Genomic DNA, 16131 nt, shown 5'->3' on the forward strand with positions numbered 1-16131 from the left:
ACCCTTCCCCACCTTCCACTGGATGCCTGAGCAGTGCAGACTGCCTTCCATGCCTGCTTCCCCCAACCCCCTGGTCTACATTTGCTTCTACTCTGAGCTCTCCCTGGAGTCCTCCCTTCTCTTCCTCTTCTGCATCATTCAATAACTCTGCTGCACCCCAGGGCAACTTCCCCAAGATACTTCCCCTGTGTCCACCAGGCATGGTGGGTGCCCCTATCCTGTGACCTCTTAATGGCACTGTCACCCAGTATAGAACCCATCACATCCTTGCACAATCAGTGGCCTCTCTCATCCACCTGCCCTTTTCACACCACCTGATTTCCTCCAGGACAGACACTCTGGCACATTCACATTTGTGTCTCCAGGACCTGGAAGAGTGCTTGGCACATGGGAAGGGTCCACTCAATGTTTGGTGTGTGTGTGTGTGTGTGTGTGTGTGTGTGTGTGTGTGTGTGTTTAATCTTCACCCAAAGATATTTTTGCCATTGACTTTTTAGAGAAAGTGGAAGGGACTGAGGAAGGGAGAGGGAGAGAGGGAAACATTGAAATGAGAGAGACACATTGGTTGGTTGCCTTCCGAACGCGTCCCAACTGAGGTGGGGATCTAACCCACAATCCAGGTATGTGCCCTTGTTAGGGAATCGAACTCGAGACCCTTCAGTCTGCCGGCCAACACTAACCACTGCGCACACCTGCCAGGGCAATGTTGGGTGTTTTTTAATAGAAACAAATGATTGTTTTTACCAGTGAACTCTGGGAAAAATCATGTGCTCTCTCTCTAGGTCCCTGAGTGCTTGGCTGTTTATGGGAGGTTTGAATTAGATGCTGATGAGGGTCCTTCTGAGTAAGACTGATTGTATGATGTTCGCTCAGTAGGTGTTCATATTGAGTGTCCTCCTCCTCCACCCTCCCTGTCTCCTTCTCCCAGGTACACCTGCCGCACCCTTTTTGAGCGCCACAAGCTACTATTCAGTTTCCAGATGTGTGCCAAAATCCTGGAAACTTCTGGCAAGCTCAACATGGATGAGTACAACTTCTTTCTGCGTGGCGGTGTGGTGAGTTGGATAGAGGGCACATCCGAGTGCGGAGCGGTCAAGGTTGGGGATGGTGGCAAGTCTGAAGAAGCCTCCAGACCCAGAGGGTAAGGCCCCCATCTCCAGCGAGGGAGCCGAGAGCTGCCAGGAGCAGGGGCATGGCAAGCTCCTTCGGGCTATGGCAGTGGCTTGCAGTGCGCCCCCTTCTCACATTACAGGTGGGACTTGGGGGCCCCTCTTACCTGTGACCCACTGGTTAGTATGATCTTGCAACTCTTTCATTGCCTCTCAAGCCACTCCTTCCCCAGCCTGCAGCATGGTCACCATGACACAGTTTTCCTTGCAAAAACTCCACCCTTTCCCCCACCCTGCCCCCTGTGTTGCATTTACTTGGCAAAACTGCCACTCTGGTTAGATCCAGCTCCACTGTCCCCGTGTGGCCCGTGCAGCTGGACCTGGCTGAAGAGGAACACCCACACAAACCTTAACTGGGCCCTGAAACTGACAGACACCGATACCACGTTTCCCTGGGTAGTCAGTCGCTCGTCCTCTGGACAAGTTTCATTTGTCTTGACACCTTTACTTCACCTCCCATCTGGATTTTAGCAGTAATCTTCCAACACTCCCCCACCCCTGGTCTCTCAGCATAGAGACAAGAGAGATTCTTTTAAAATGGATGCTTGCCCTGACCGGTTTGGCTCAGTGGATAGAGCGTCGGCCTGTGGACTGAAAGGTCCCAGGTTTGATTCCAGTCAAGGGCATGTACCTTGGTTGCAGGCACATCCCCAGTAGGGAGTGTGCAGGAGGCAGCTGATCGATGTTTCTCTCTCATCAATGTTTCTAACTCTCTATCCTTCTCCCTTCCTCTCTGTAAAAAATCAATAAAATATATAAAAAAATAAAAAAATGGATGCCGTCCAGCTCCTCAAACCTCCGCTCCTCAAACCTCCACTCCAGCCGCACAGGCCTCCTTGCTGTCTGTGACCAGTGTGTCCCACTTAGGGCCTTTTGCACTGGCTGTTCCTGTTCCCAGAAAACACCCTCAGGTGTACATACCTTCTTGCCCTCTTTCTCACCGTCTCCAATATTTGATTCAAATCGCACCTTGTGAAGACCTCCTTGACTTTCTCAGTTAATGCTTCAGACTGCCCCCCAGGACTTCAATCCTCCTCATCTTCCTCAGCTTGGTCTCTGTTTTCATGGCACCAGGAAAATCTTTGCTATACTAAATAATCTACTTATGTTTTTGGTTCATTATCTGCCCTCCCACATTGGAAGAAAACCTCCTTACGGGCAGAAGTATTTGTCCTTTTTGTCCAGTGATGTATCCCACGTGCTTAAAAAACTTACAGTTGGTGAATAAGAAATATTTGTTAAAGAGAGTGAACAAATGAATGAACTAACAGTTTGAGCTTCTCCAGAGGGTGAGGCTACCAGTTGGTAACACGAAGTGAGAGGCAACCACCAGAGGGCGCAAGCTCCCTAAATTTGAACCGCGATCCCTGCACAGTGTCTGAGAGACTTAAACCCCCACATTTATTCCCCTAATAAAGGTGGATTCCAATCCATCTTGGATTCCTGTATTCATTTTTTCATTCTGTTTCATGCAAGACTCATCTTTGTCCATTTTTTTAAAAAAAAGGTAACTCTTTTGGGGAGGTGCTCCTGGTCAATCCTTTCTCCTGTCTCCTTCCCCCAGGTTCTGGATCGGGAGGGCCAAATGGATAACCCATGTACTAGCTGGCTCGCAGACGCCTACTGGGATAACATCACGGAGCTAGACAAACTCACCAACTTCCACGGGCTCATGAACTCCTTCGAACAGTATCCTCGTGACTGGCACCAGTGGTACACCAACTCCACCCCCGAGAAGGCCGTGCTGCCAGGTGCCCCGGCCTGTGGGCCTCCCCCCTCCTGCTTTTCTCCTTCCCTCCATTCAGCCCCTGTGTGTGCCCTTCCCTTTATTCTCTAGCCCTTCTCTCAAGCTCCCCTCAGCCAGCTGCCTCCTGGCAGAGCATTCCCTGCAGGTGCCTCTTTGTTCGGATTCCCTGCTCTCCCAGCCTCTCCCTGCAACAACTCACCTCCTCCCCAGGTGAGTGGGACAATGCCTGCAACGAAATGCAGCGGATGCTGATTGTTCGCTCCCTTCGCCAGGACCGCGTGGCGTTCTGTGTTACTTCTTTCATTGTCTCCAACCTCGGCTCCCGCTTCGTTGAACCGCCTGTGCTAAACATGAAGTTGGTCAGTGGCTTGGTGTCCTTGCCCACATCGCCCACCTCATCCCTGGCTCCTCCCTGTCCCTGCTCCAGTCTGCCACCTGCATTCCTTCCATCTCGTTCTCCCACTCACGTCGCATGGCCTTCTGCTGAGGCCATGCCCTGTGCTCCTGGCAGGTGATGGAAGATTCAACCCCACGAACCCCACTGGTGTTCATCCTGTCCCCTGGTGTGGACCCCACCAGTGCCCTGCTCCAGCTGGCAGAGCACACGGGCATGGCGCAGCGGTTCCACTCCCTGTCCCTGGGCCAGGGCCAGGCCCCCATTGCTGCTCGGCTCCTCCGGGAGGGCATGTATCAGGGTCAGTGCATTCTTGTTCTTCTCCCCCCATCCTTGGCCCTGGTCCCACTCACCAGAGCCTCCAGCCTCGATCACGCTACCATAACCACAGCTCCCACTTTTCCAGAAGGTCCCTGGAGTGGCAGACCTGAGCATGTCGACACCCCCTCCCACACACATACAATGAGATGGACAGTGTGGGGACAGATGGGGCTTAGGCAGTGGGTCCCACTGAATCCGGTGTCTCCCTGCAGGACACTGGGTGTTCCTGGCCAACTGCCACCTGTCACTGTCGTGGATGCCTAATCTGGACAAACTGATAGAACGACTGCAGGTGGAGGATCCTCACCCTTCCTTCCGCCTCTGGCTCAGCTCCAGCCCCCACCCCGAGTTCCCTATCTCAATCTTACAGGCCAGCATCAAGATGACCACAGAACCCCCAAAGGTATGGGCAGCTGCAGAAAGCCAGCATCAGCTATTCCATCTGGCCTGCCTTTCCTTCTGCTAGCATCGGAGAGGGGGCTTACTTACCCTTAACAACACATTTTGATTTTACTGTCCTGTAAAAAATTTTGTGCTAAACTCTTAGAACATAATAGTAATATCTGATTTTTTATTGTTATTATGTGCCAGGCACTGTTCTAATTGATGTACATTTATTAATTCATTAAATACACACACACACACCCTATCAGGTAAGTGCTATTAACCCATTTTACAGATAGGAAAACGAGGCACTGAAGAGTAAATAAATAGTCCACAGGGCCTTCCTGTCTCCCAGGATTTCCATACATTCTCTCCCCAATGTCACATTTGCTGGGCTCCCAGCCCTTTTCTCCTTCCTTCTCTCCAATTCTATTGAAACTTTTATCTCCAAAATTACAAGGTCACCATTGAATGCAATCATAATGATCCTTTAAAATCTGACCATGTTGTCTGTCTCTGATGTATTTTTGTTTTGTCTGTTACTTTTTGTTCTATATCTGACACATGAGTGGAATACTATAGTTCTTGTCCTTTTCTGTCTGATTTATTTCACTTAACATAATACTCTCACGGGTAGTGCATAGTCTCAAATGGCAATATTTCATTTTTTAATTGAAAAAACCTGATCACATTGCCACATCCCACCCATTTACCCCCTGCTTACACTATTTTAGTAGCTTTTCATTGATTTTGGTCAAGAAAAAACCCGTATTAACACGGCCTGTGTAGTGGCTCGGAGGGGAGAGTGTCCGTCTGGCTTTGCCCAGGAGACTTTCTGAGAAAGGCAGGCCCTCCTTGCGGTCTTCAAACTGATCTACCAAATCTTCAGCAGAGGTAGGACACTCAGGGTTTACTTGGTGCAACTGGATTTCTTTTGGAAGCTGACAAAGAAGCCAGTATTTTTAAGTTTTTTAAAAAATATTTTTTAAATTGAATTTAGAGAGGAAGGGAGAGGGAGAGAGAGATAGAAACATCAATGATGGGAGAGAATCATTGAATGGCTGCCTCCTGCATGCCCCCTACTGGGCCTGCAACCCAGGCATGTGCCCTTGACTGAAATCAAACCTGAGACCCTTCAGTCTGCAGGCCGACACTGCTCTATCCACTGAGCCAAATCAGTATTTTTAAATGTTTTATTTGGAAATTATTTTTTAAAATATATTCTTATTGACTTCAGAGATGAAGGAGGGAGGAGAGAGAGACATCAATAATGAGAAAGATGGGGACTGAGCCTGCAACCCAGGCATGTGCCCTGACTGGGAATCGAACTGTGACCTCCTGGTTCATAGGTCCATGCTCAACCACTGAGCCACACTGGCAGGGCTGTGCACCTATGTCTTGTTCAAGAAATCTTTGCTTACTCCAAGGTTATAAAGGCACTCTCTTATACTTGTCTTGAAAACAATTTTATAATTTGACTTTTTCATATAGGTTTTCAGTCACTTCAAATCTATTTTGTGAGTGTGGAATAAGGTAAAGGTCTAATATTTTTCCACATGGATAACCAATTCTCCCAGTACTATTATTGAATAGCCCACAATTACCCTTCTGATCTGCAATGTGTCTGCTCAGCCTTAGGTCATGTTTCTCTGTATATATATATTTTCCTGGGTCCTTAATTTTGTTACATGATCAAGCTGTTTATATTAGGATCACTATTCACTGTCTTACTTACCATATTGCTCTATAGTAATTCTTGGTAGCTGGTAAGGCAAGTCTCCTTACCTTATTTTTCTTTATGCTACTCTCCAACATAAATTTTGGAATTAGCTTGTTAAATTCCACACACACAAAAAAATCCTATTGACCAATTTGGAAGAAATTGACATCTGTAGGATATTGAGCCTCCCAATCCATGGGAATACTATGTCTCCCCATTTATTCTTTAGTTCAATAAGTTTTATAATTTTCTCTATAAATATGTGTACATTTTTATTAGTTTTATTCATACTTTACATATTTTGTTATTATAAATGGCACTTAAAAATCATATTTTGTTCTTACTTCCAATATTCTTACTTCAGTTTTCACTCCTCCATTCTGTCCATCATAGAGTCTTCTTAAGACACTGTTTCAACATATCAATGTTCTACTCAAGACAGCAAATGTCTCCATGACACCCAGTGAATCAAGTCCAAGTGGCTCAAACTGTCATTCTTATTGTACCTCCATCTGTTAATGGCCCTTCTTACCCGACCTGAGCACTTACACTTGACTTCAGTTAGACTCATTTTCTCACTTATTCTCCCCTTTGTGCCTTTTCCCTTCAGTTCTTTCTTTCTTTTTTAAGGGGTGCTTTTTTTTAAAAAATTGATTTCAGAGGGAAGAGAGAGGGAGAGAGAGATAGAAACATCAATGATGAGAGAGACTCATTGATTGGCTGCCTTCTGCACACCCCCCCACTAGGGATGAAGGGATCAAGCCTGCAACCCGGGCATGTGCCCTTGACCGGAATTGAACCTGGGACCCTTCAGTTCAAAGGCTGACACTGCTCTATTCACTGAGCCAAACCAGCAAGGGCTTCCCTTCAGTTCTTTCCATCTCCTGGAAACCAGGGCTCTCCTCTCAGCCTAGCCATATCCTTCCCATTTGTAAGACTTAGTTCAAATCCCAGCTTATTCATGAAGCCTGATAAATCCAAGCACATAGAATGTTCCTCCTTGATGATATACTATGGCCCTTTTAATCTGCACTGAATCTTTGCACATAATATCGTGTACATTTTTGTTCACTAAAAGTTGTATGTGTATCTTGGTCTTTGTTCCTATTTTCTGGTACTTCCAAATTGAGTGGGCCAATCCATCATTGAGAACACTGTGCTGAGAGGTTCAAAAGTGAGGGAACAAGAAGGTAGGGCTGCCACCAGCCCATACAGTGCCTCATGTGAATCAGAGAGAGGCACCAGCCCTGTGACGGAGTGCACATGGCATGCAGAACAAGGACTAGATTTCAGCCTCCACTCAGCCCTTCAGCCAGGGCCCTTGTGCAGCGAGCACCTCCACAGCTGTACACGGTGGTGCTGGTGGCAGAGCTGAGCTCGATGATGTCGTCCCTTCTCTGCTTCATTGTCCCCAGGGCCTAAAGGCCAACATGACCCGTCTTTACCAGCTGATGACAGAACCACAGTTTTCCCGCTGCTCCAAACCTGCCAAGTATAAGAAGCTGCTGTTTGCACTCTGCTTCTTCCACTCTGTGTTACTCGAACGCAAAAAGTTCCTGCAGCTGGGCTGGAACATTATCTATGGCTTCAATGATTCCGACTTTGAGGTTTGTTCTAACCAGGGGTCCCTTTTTTTAAAAAATTGTTTTATTGCTTAAAGTCTTACAAAGGGTATTACATATGTCTCCTTTTTTCCCCCCGCCCTTGACAATTCCCTAACCAGGGATCTCTTATCCCAGCCCTATCTTCCTACCCTTTTGGCCTCATGGCTCCCCTGGGACCACGCACAGGTGTCAGAGAACTTGCTGAGCCTCTATCTGGATGAGTATGAGGAGACACCCTGGGATGCGCTCAAGTACCTCATTGACTGTGTGGGGGTTTGGGCTGGGCACGTCACGGATGACTGGGACCGGCGCCTGCTCACCACCTACATCAATGACTATTTCTGTGAACAGTCTCTATGCGCTCAAGTACCTCATTGCCGGGGAGGGAGCACTGAACGGGGGGCCAGCAGACACGGACCGGCGCCTGCTCACCACCTACATCAATGACTATTTCTGTGAACAGTCTCTATCAATCCCCTTCTACCGGTGAGGGGGAGGGGGCACTGAACGGGGGGGGGGCCAGCAGACACGCAGACACCAGGTGGCAGAGGGTAGGGGGAGTGTTTGAGGAGAGACTATGAGATCGGAAGAAGGCAGAGTGTGGAGGATTGGGAGGAAGAGCAAGAACAGAGAGTTGGGCAAATGGGACATTCGTAGGGACTGGGACCCTGGCCTGGCACTGAAACCCCGGAGTCCTCACAATGGGATAATTATGCTGTGGTTCTCCAGGTTGTCAGTATTGGAGACGTATTTCATCCCCAAAGATGGGAGCCTGGCCTCTTACAAGGAGTACATCAGCATGTTGCCTGGCATGGACCCCCCCGAGGCCTTTGGCCAGCACCCCAATGCAGACGTGGCCTCCCAGATCACTGAGGCGCGGACTCTTTTTGAGACTCTGCTTTCCCTGCAACCCCAGATTACACCCTCCAGGGTTGGAGGCCAGAGCCGAGAAGAGAAGGTAAGAACAGACAGACAGCTGGGGAGGGAACGCCATCAGAGAGGGCTGCGCTCAGAGCTCCTGCCTCACCAGGTCCTTGAGTTGGCCGCTGATGTGAAACAGAAGATCCCTGAAATGATCGACTATGAGGGGACCCGGAAACTGCTGGCTCTGGACCCCTCCCCTCTCAATGTAGTCCTTCTGCAGGAGATCCAGAGATACAACAAGCTTATGGAGACCATGCTGTGAGATGGAGAGGGGCTCTGAGACTGTGGGGGGAGGGGGGGAGAAGGAAAGCCTTCACCTCCTGCCTAGGGGGAGTCTTGCAGGCCCATCCCATCTTTAACCCCCCACCCTATCTGCCCAGGGTCTCGCTGACGGACCTGGAAAGGGGCATTCAGGGTCTCATCGTCATGTCCACAAGCCTGGAAGAGATCTTCAATTGTATCTTTGATGCCCACGTCCCTCCACTCTGGGGAAAGGCAAGATCACACCACTGTTGATCCTACTCCAACACTGAGCTCTCCTCTCCTCCCTGTGCCCTCACCTCCTGGTTCTTGGTAGGCATAGAGCAAAACGCAATAAGCCTGGGCTTTGGAGCCAGGAGTTCCCGTTGAAATCTGCCATTCTCTGACTGACTGGGCATGAGATATTAACTTAGAATCTTACTCAGGGCAAGCTATTAACTTCTCCAAGGATGTTTCAAGGATTCCCAGTACTGTGCCTAGCACTTAGTAGGTGCTTCATTAATGGTGACTGGTTACTATTGCTGTTGCTAATAGTTGTCATTTTATGCTCCTTTTCTGGGGGTTGGCTTTTGGAGTGCTTTACCCAACTTCAGTTGGGGAGCAGGGGCTGGCATCACACGTTCTTCTCACATCTGCTCCAAATGCTTAAAATAGGACCTGAATGCATGAGTAAGTGAATGAATGAACACATGCTGTTGCCTCCTCCAGGTATATCCCTCACAGAAGCCACTGGCTGCATGGACCCGGGACTTGGCCCTGCGCGTGGAACAGTTTGAGCTGTGGGCTAGTCGTGCCCGGCCTCCTGTGATCTTCTGGCTGTCTGGCTTCACCTTCCCCACTGGCTTCCTCACGGCTGTACTGCAGTCTTCAGCTCGCCAAAACAACGTGAGCCACGTGGGAAGTGTTACAGGGACTGGATGCTGGGGACATGTGGTTACTCTACTTTTCGGGGGTCCTCCCTGATTCTCACCTTCAATCCCAGATCTCAGTGGACTGCCTCTCTTGGGAGTTTATCGTTTCTACTGTGGATGACAGCAACCTAGTGTATCCACCCAAGGTGGGCGCCAGATGAGCTGGGGGCTCTGAGCAAAGGCGGGAATGGTGGAGGAGGGTGCTGGAAGCAAAGGTGGGAGACAACTGGTTGAGTAGGGAGGAGAGAGGTGGCAGGTCAGGGGTGCTGGCAATCAGTGGTTTCGACTTCCTATAACCTGTCCCCATGTCTCCCCAGGATGGTGTCTGGGTTCGAGGCCTGTATCTGGAGGGTGCCGGCTGGGACCGGAAGAGCTCCTGCTTGGTGGAGGCAGAGCCCATGCAGCTGGTCTGCCTCATGCCCACGATCCACTTCCGGCCTACGGAGAGTAGAAAGAAGAGCGCCAAGGGTGGGGCACTCCCTCAGACCTGCCTACCCCATCCCTAGTTTGTAGCCTACCCCATCCTCTGCTGCAACCCTCCTGCACCCAGGCTCCTGCCGTTTTCCCAGAGGCTCCGGGGTCTGATTCCTTGTCTTTTCCCTCAGGTATGTACTCCTGTCCTTGCTACTACTATACCATCCGGGCAGGCAACTCAGACAGAGCCTCCTTTGTCATCGGGATCGACCTCCGGTGTGGCACCATGACGTCTGACCATTGGATCAAGAGGGGCACCGCTCTACTCATGAACTTGGACAACTGAGAAGGCCTCCTCTCCAGCTAGCGAGAGGACTGGGACTCTAGGAACCAAAGCTGACCACGCACCTCAGGCCGAGGCTGGACCTCCCTCAAGCCCTGACCCTGGTTGAATTTGTTGTGTGATGGGGCCCCGGAGACACCTAGTGTGCTAGCCACAAAGGCGGAAGAATTGTACTGGGTTCAGTGCAATAAAACACGCGTGACGACAGCCTCAAGTTTCTCAGTGGGATGTTGGGGTTTGAGGAGGAAGCCGTACAGAGGACCTGAGCGGCTACGAGGGGGAAAGAAGCCAGGGAGGTGGGAGGCCTGGAGGCAGAGGCGTGGCCTCGAATGAATGGCCGAGCGGTGGGGCCTAGGAAGGTGTGGCTCAGTCTCAGTGCGGGACTAGACCGGGGGCGGGGTTTACTTCGGAAAGGCGCGTGATCCAAATGGAACGGGGGGTTGACAGACGGGGATCGGGGCTGGACCCCGCACGTTGTACCCCGAAGTCTGCAATCCACGTTTGGCATCTTTTCCGGCACTTGCGCTGAGGCCAAAGGCACCGGCAAGAGGCGGGGCGGAGCCCGAGAAGGGGGTACTTCGGCGCGAGGAGGGGCGGGACCATGAGAAGGGGGCGGGGTTGGGGGGCGGTGTTTGTGTTGGAAAATCCAACTGCGCCACGGGGCGGAGCGGCCCCCCCAGCCCCGACCTGGGAGAGGGGGGGGCCGCTCGACCCCCTGGGAGACCTCGGGGAATCTGAACACCTGGGACACCTAGAATCAGGTAACGGGGAGCCGCGAGGGCGTCTGGAAAGAGGGACACCATCTCCTCCCAGGGCGGGCGGACGCCTGAGTCGCAGGCAGAGGAGAGCTGGGGATGGACTTTTGGGTCTCGGCAAAGGCATTGGGAAGAAGACTGGGGCGCAGGACACCCGGGAGCCCTAGTACAGAACAGGGCGGGTGCGGGGAGAGCCGAGGGGCAGATGGCTTGGTTCCGGGTGTTGTGAGGGGCCGAAAGGACTCCCCGTCCCTCTTGGGCTGGGATTCCCCTTCGCGAAGACAGGGCGGGGCGGCCCCAGCTAAAGGTCAGAGTTTGCAGACAGGTCAGTGAGGTGGCCTTGGCGGTCGGACGTGGCTAGGCCGGGCTGGGTCTCCGGTCCCGGGGCCACTTGGAGTTCCTCCCCAGTACTTTCCACGAATGGGTGGTTATATCTTCATCCCGCGGCCTCGCCATCCCTGGTCCTGCCTCGCTGTGCCCTTTCCTGTTCCCAGCCCGACTCTGTGTGCTTGACCTTCCCGGCGTCGCCACGAGATGGCGAGGGCGAGACGCGTTGCCGAGCTGAGGGGCGTGAGGTGGGAACAGGGCCTTGAAAGCAGCCGCGCCCCCTCCCTAGCCGAGGGAAAGGTGGGCTGAGGTGCTCTGGGTTTCCTGTCATCTCCGCCCCGGCTCGGGACTCAGTCTCCGCCTCCCGGGGCACGCGGGTTGGTTACTAAGCAACTCAGATTCGCTGCCGGTCGCTGTGGTTTGTGGCTGTGTCTCGGGGTGGGAGTCGGCGAGCATGGGGGACGGGGGTCGAGGGCAGGATGCCTGATTCTCGGGACGGCCAGAGTTTGGGAGGAAGGAGGGGAGGCAGCGAGTTGGCACTAAAATGGATCCGGCGGGTGTCAGGTGGGGAGGGACCCAGGTTCGGCGCTGAGCTCCGCTCCCCTTCTCTCCTCCCCCCCGCCGGGTGGCTTACCCTGTTGCCAGAGTAACTGGAGAGCTGGACTGCGGAGCCAGATTCCCGAACTCTCGAGTCCGCCCAATCCGCTCCAGCGGACGTCCCTGACGTCAGAGCCCTGGCAGCCAATGCGGAGGAGGCGCTGTACGGCGACGGGAAGAGGGCGAGGGGCGGGGCCGAGGGGGGAGCGGCTGGGGCAGCTGCGGGGGACCCGCACGTGCACTCCCACACGCTCGCGCCCACTGCCCCTCCCTCCGCCGCACGCGTCGGAATCCGCCCCCCGCGCCTGCGCCACGGGCCCGCGCGCCGCCCCCGTCCCCCCGGAGACTGTTTGCGGGGCAGCGCTGGGCTGGGCCCCGCAGCGCCTCCCGACCCAGACGTCCGGGTCCGCCCGCCCTCGTCCTCGAGGTCTCGGACCAGTAATGCCTAGCGGGGGTGGGATCGGCCGGCTGCCTGTCTCCCACCAGCCTCCCAGCCGGCGCCCCCTCTCCCAGGTGGTGGGCAGGGCGGAGCTGTGGTTTCCGGCCCCGTAAGCCCCGCCGCCGCCTTCCCGGACTTTGGCTTTGGTGGCCTCCCCGGGAGGAACCGAACGGGTGCCAGCGCCCCTTCCCGAGGCTTCAGTCGCTCAGGCCCAGCGGCGGTGGGTGGGTGGCGGGGAGGGCCCTGCGGGGAAGCCCCGGCGGCCCTGGTGACTTCCCGGCCATCGTGTCCTTTCTTCGCTTGAATTCTCCTTCGAGAGGCGCCAGAGTCCTTCCCCTCCTCACTGGTCTCGGTGCTCTTGGCACCCCCCTCGCCTCCTCGCGGGCGCTGGTGCCCGTTCCACTCGTCCTTGCCCGCCTTCTCCCGGTTATATAACTCTCCCTCTCGCCGTGTCCCTGGTTTCAACTCCCGCAGACTCCGCCCTGGAACCGCGCGGGGAGGGGCAGGCGAGCTAGGACCCAGACAGATTCCGGCTGGCGGCCCGCAGCGGCACCGGGCTCCCACTGACGGGAGCCAGCGTCCCGCGGGACCCGTGTCCCCGCCCCACCCTCCCGCCTCCCACCCGCGGTCTCTCCGAGAGGCGTGTCGGGGCTCCGGGACTCCGGAGATATGTGGGTTGGGAGGTCAGGGCCGGAGGCGGAGAGGTGGAGCCGAGAGGCCCGAGTCCCCGGGGTTGGAGCCGAACCGAGGGTAAAAGCGATCAAAGCAGGAGCAGGAGGCGAGGGTCCCGCTTCCACCTTCCTCTCCTTGTTCGGTTCCCAGAATCCCTAAAGCCATTTTCCAAGAAGCTCGGCCAGCGGCCCCTCTCCACCTCTAGGTGTCCAGGGTCTGTGTTCGAGGCGGCCTGCGATGATGTCACCAGTGCACGTGCCCCGGAATTGTTGCCAGGCAATGAGGCCGCCTCCCCTCTCCATCCCGGCCCCCCACCTCTGTCCCAATTTCAGATCCAGCCCCGTGCCATCTTTTCCCCCTTTCCCTTCCCTGGGCCTTAGCATCCAGCAGGTGGGAAACCCTGGCCTGGAGTTTGTAAGGGGGAGGGCACGGCCGTGGTGTGGTTGGTGCAAAGCCCCTTGGCTGGGCTAAGAGAAGTCTCGGTCCCTTTCCCCTCGGTGGGCACAGGCGAGCCTTCCCTCCCGGCCCCCTCCTCTCCCGGAGGAGCCTCCCAGATGCCTTTTTAGTTTCCATCTCCTGCATCGCCCAGTGTCCTGTTGCTCAGCGTTCATTTTGTGTTGGAAGTGTGAGTAGTGGCAGGACAGCTGCCCCCAGGAGGAGAGCTGTGTGTGGTCTGAGGATTCACTTGACACCAGCTCATCTCTGACCTTAATCAATGGCACCCCCACCTCCACCCTCAACTGTGAGGAGAAGGGCCAAGAAATAGTACTAGATTGAAAGGTCAGTGTGTTTATCATGTGTAAGTGGGTGGGGCTTTCTCTTAAGGGAGGAGGACTCCGTTGATAGCTATGGCCGCCCTTGTCTGTGAGGTCCTGGGGTTGGTTACAGTCCAGGAAAAAAATTGGTTTCTCTTTTTATATACCTTGAAGCTTGGGCTGTCAGACCAGACTTCATTCCATTCCCAGCTCTGCCACTTCGTGGCTATAGGAACTTGGGAAGGTCACACCATCTCTGAGCTTCATATTCTTAATCTAGAAAATTTAGATATCAATAGAGTACCTTCCTTTTAGGCAGTTGGGAGGGTGAAAAAAATGAGAGAATTTACGCATAGCATTTAGCACAGTGCCTGGCACAAAATGAACACTGAACGAATGCTTGTTATGAAATGCTTATTGCTAAATGGGGTGAGTTATTATTTTTCTTATTAAAGTTGGTAGGCCTGCTTTAAACTGGCCAGAACCTTAGGAGTCCTTCGGGGAGAAGTGGAGAGTTGGTGTTCGTTTGGTGGTGGTGGTGGTGGTGGTGGGGAGGAGACTGGGGATTAGCTTCCACTGCTTTGTGCACTTTATTTGATGAAGGCTTTAGTCAGATTTGTTTTGCTTTCTTTAGGTTTATTTTTCCTCCTCTTGGAGAAGAAACAGCTAAGACGATTCCTCTGGCTGTGAAAATAAAATAATTGTATTGTGGTTCTAGACTTTTAAGCAAGACCCCAGTCCCCTCCCTATGTTGTTCTCTGGAGCCTTTCAATTTGCAAAGGAACTCCACAGTTTCCTTTTCGGGGACAGGGCTAGGCTGAGGGGTGTGTAAAATGTTGGGGTGGGTGAGTGGAGAGAGACTAGTGCTGGGGCTGGGGCGGGCGGGTAGTTAAAGGAAGAGACCGAAGGGAGGAGGGAGCCTGCTGTGGGAGGAGGAAAGGGAGGAGGAGGTGGAGGAGGAGGAGGAGGAGGACGAGGAGGAGGAGGAGGGAGGGAGGGGGTTGGGGAGAGCCTGCTACAGTTCTTTGTTTGACTCCGGGACTCAGGGACGGGGAGGAGGAGGGAGGGAGGCAGAGGCTGCTAGCGCTGGGGCAGGCCCAGGAGGCAGAGGAGGGACCATCTCCCCCGCCCCCCAGCCCCACTCCCCCCCTGCTGCTCCCCCTCCCCACCCGGACTCCGGGGGCACCGCCGGGGGACAGACACCCAGCAGGTAACCCAGGCCTGACTTGCCCTCTCCGCTCGGATTTTCCTCCACTCCTTCCCGGATGACCCCTTTCCCCGGTTCCGTCTCCTCGTTTTCCCCCGGCCATGCCTCTCTCTCCTTGGCCCTCCTTGTTCCATCTCCCCGACTTGGGCTTGTCGCCCGCTGGCCGCGCCGCGGTCTCGTGCAGCCCGACTCCCTTCCCCTCGCCCGACAGTCTGTGCGCCCAGGTCTGCCCGGGGCGCCTTTGGGGCTCCGTCTCACTGCTTCTCTGGGCTTTGCCTTCCTCTGACCTGTCCCCTGGGGCTCTAAAGGAAGGAGGGGGGTCCCTGTCTTTTTCTTGCTCCCCCAATTCCCCGCCCCCAACTCCGGCCCCCCTTTTCCTTCTAGCAGTCTCTAGGGGTGGGGAGAGAACCGGAATTTGGGGGGCCTTTTGTGGGGGCAAAGGCTGTGTGTCGCTTGGGAGAGGGGCTGTGAGTGTGTGTGCGCGGGGCGAGGGGGTGGTTGGCAACCGGGCTGCCTCTGTTGTCCCTTTAAATGGTCCTCACATTTCTGCGGACTCGTGGTGGGGAGGGGGGTGGCCGGCTGCTTGCCTGGGGGGGCAGGGGCCTGGGTTAGTCCACACAATCAGGGGTGGTAATGATTTAAAGGGACAGTCTTGGTGTGGCCGCTGCCACCCTGTGCCAGCAGGAAGGGGAGCTGGGGAGCAGGCAGGCCATGTCTGGAGGGGCTTGGCCGAAGAGCAGGGCATTTGAGGCTGAGTCTGTTGTGGGGCCTGTCAGATCCGGGGCTGCTGCGGCTGGGAAAGTGCGAGGAGGGGTGACAGCTTGCCCTGGGGTGGGAGGCGTTCATCCTGGCCTTTCTCCAAGGCCCACTTTTGGGTTCCTGGACTCCTGGGCCAAGAGTCATTGAGTCCAAACTACAGAGCCTGTGGGTCACCAGGTTAGGGCCATGGGCGGGTCTGCAGGTCAGCAGCCTGGCTTGGGCACATTGGAGCTGGCCCTTCAGCTTCCCCTTTTGTTGTTTGGCTCTGTGCACTAGAAAGCCCCAGCCCCTCCCCCAGCTCCCTCTCCCAGTCCACATGCCCCCCCCTCCCCAAACACACCCACCCCAGCTGTTGGACAGATGAATTACAGCCTCCGGCTCCTGGCCAGGGCTGGTGAGGGATTAAAGCTCTGGGGCTGGCCCTTTAA

General features: G+C 54.3%; 1 protein-coding gene across 1 annotated transcript in view; it reads left to right on the forward strand.

The window, feature by feature from the left end:
- DNAH2 (dynein axonemal heavy chain 2) overlaps positions 1–10620 on the forward strand; it is a gene marked incomplete at its 5' end in the record, with an annotated part of 108325 nt that extends 97705 nt beyond the window's left edge. Inside the window, 14 exons of the mRNA XM_023743950.1 lie at positions 929–1055; positions 2734–2920; positions 3127–3275; positions 3428–3611; positions 3844–4034; positions 7151–7342; positions 7526–7666; positions 7779–7825; positions 8069–8521; positions 8644–8758; positions 9233–9409; positions 9507–9581; positions 9753–9903; positions 10041–10620. Of these exons, the coding sequence (XP_023599718.1) occupies positions 929–1055; positions 2734–2920; positions 3127–3275; positions 3428–3611; positions 3844–4034; positions 7151–7342; positions 7526–7666; positions 7779–7825; positions 8069–8521; positions 8644–8758; positions 9233–9409; positions 9507–9581; positions 9753–9903; positions 10041–10195 (2344 nt within the window). The remainder of the gene's footprint in view (positions 1–928; positions 1056–2733; positions 2921–3126; positions 3276–3427; positions 3612–3843; positions 4035–7150; positions 7343–7525; positions 7667–7778; positions 7826–8068; positions 8522–8643; positions 8759–9232; positions 9410–9506; positions 9582–9752; positions 9904–10040) is intronic.
- Between the last annotated feature and the right edge of the window lie 5511 nt (positions 10621–16131).

This window comes from Myotis lucifugus, unplaced genomic scaffold (genome assembly GCF_000147115.1).
Source record: "Myotis lucifugus unplaced genomic scaffold, Myoluc2.0 scaffold_420, whole genome shotgun sequence".
NCBI classification, from domain to species: Eukaryota; Metazoa; Chordata; class Mammalia; order Chiroptera; family Vespertilionidae; genus Myotis; species Myotis lucifugus.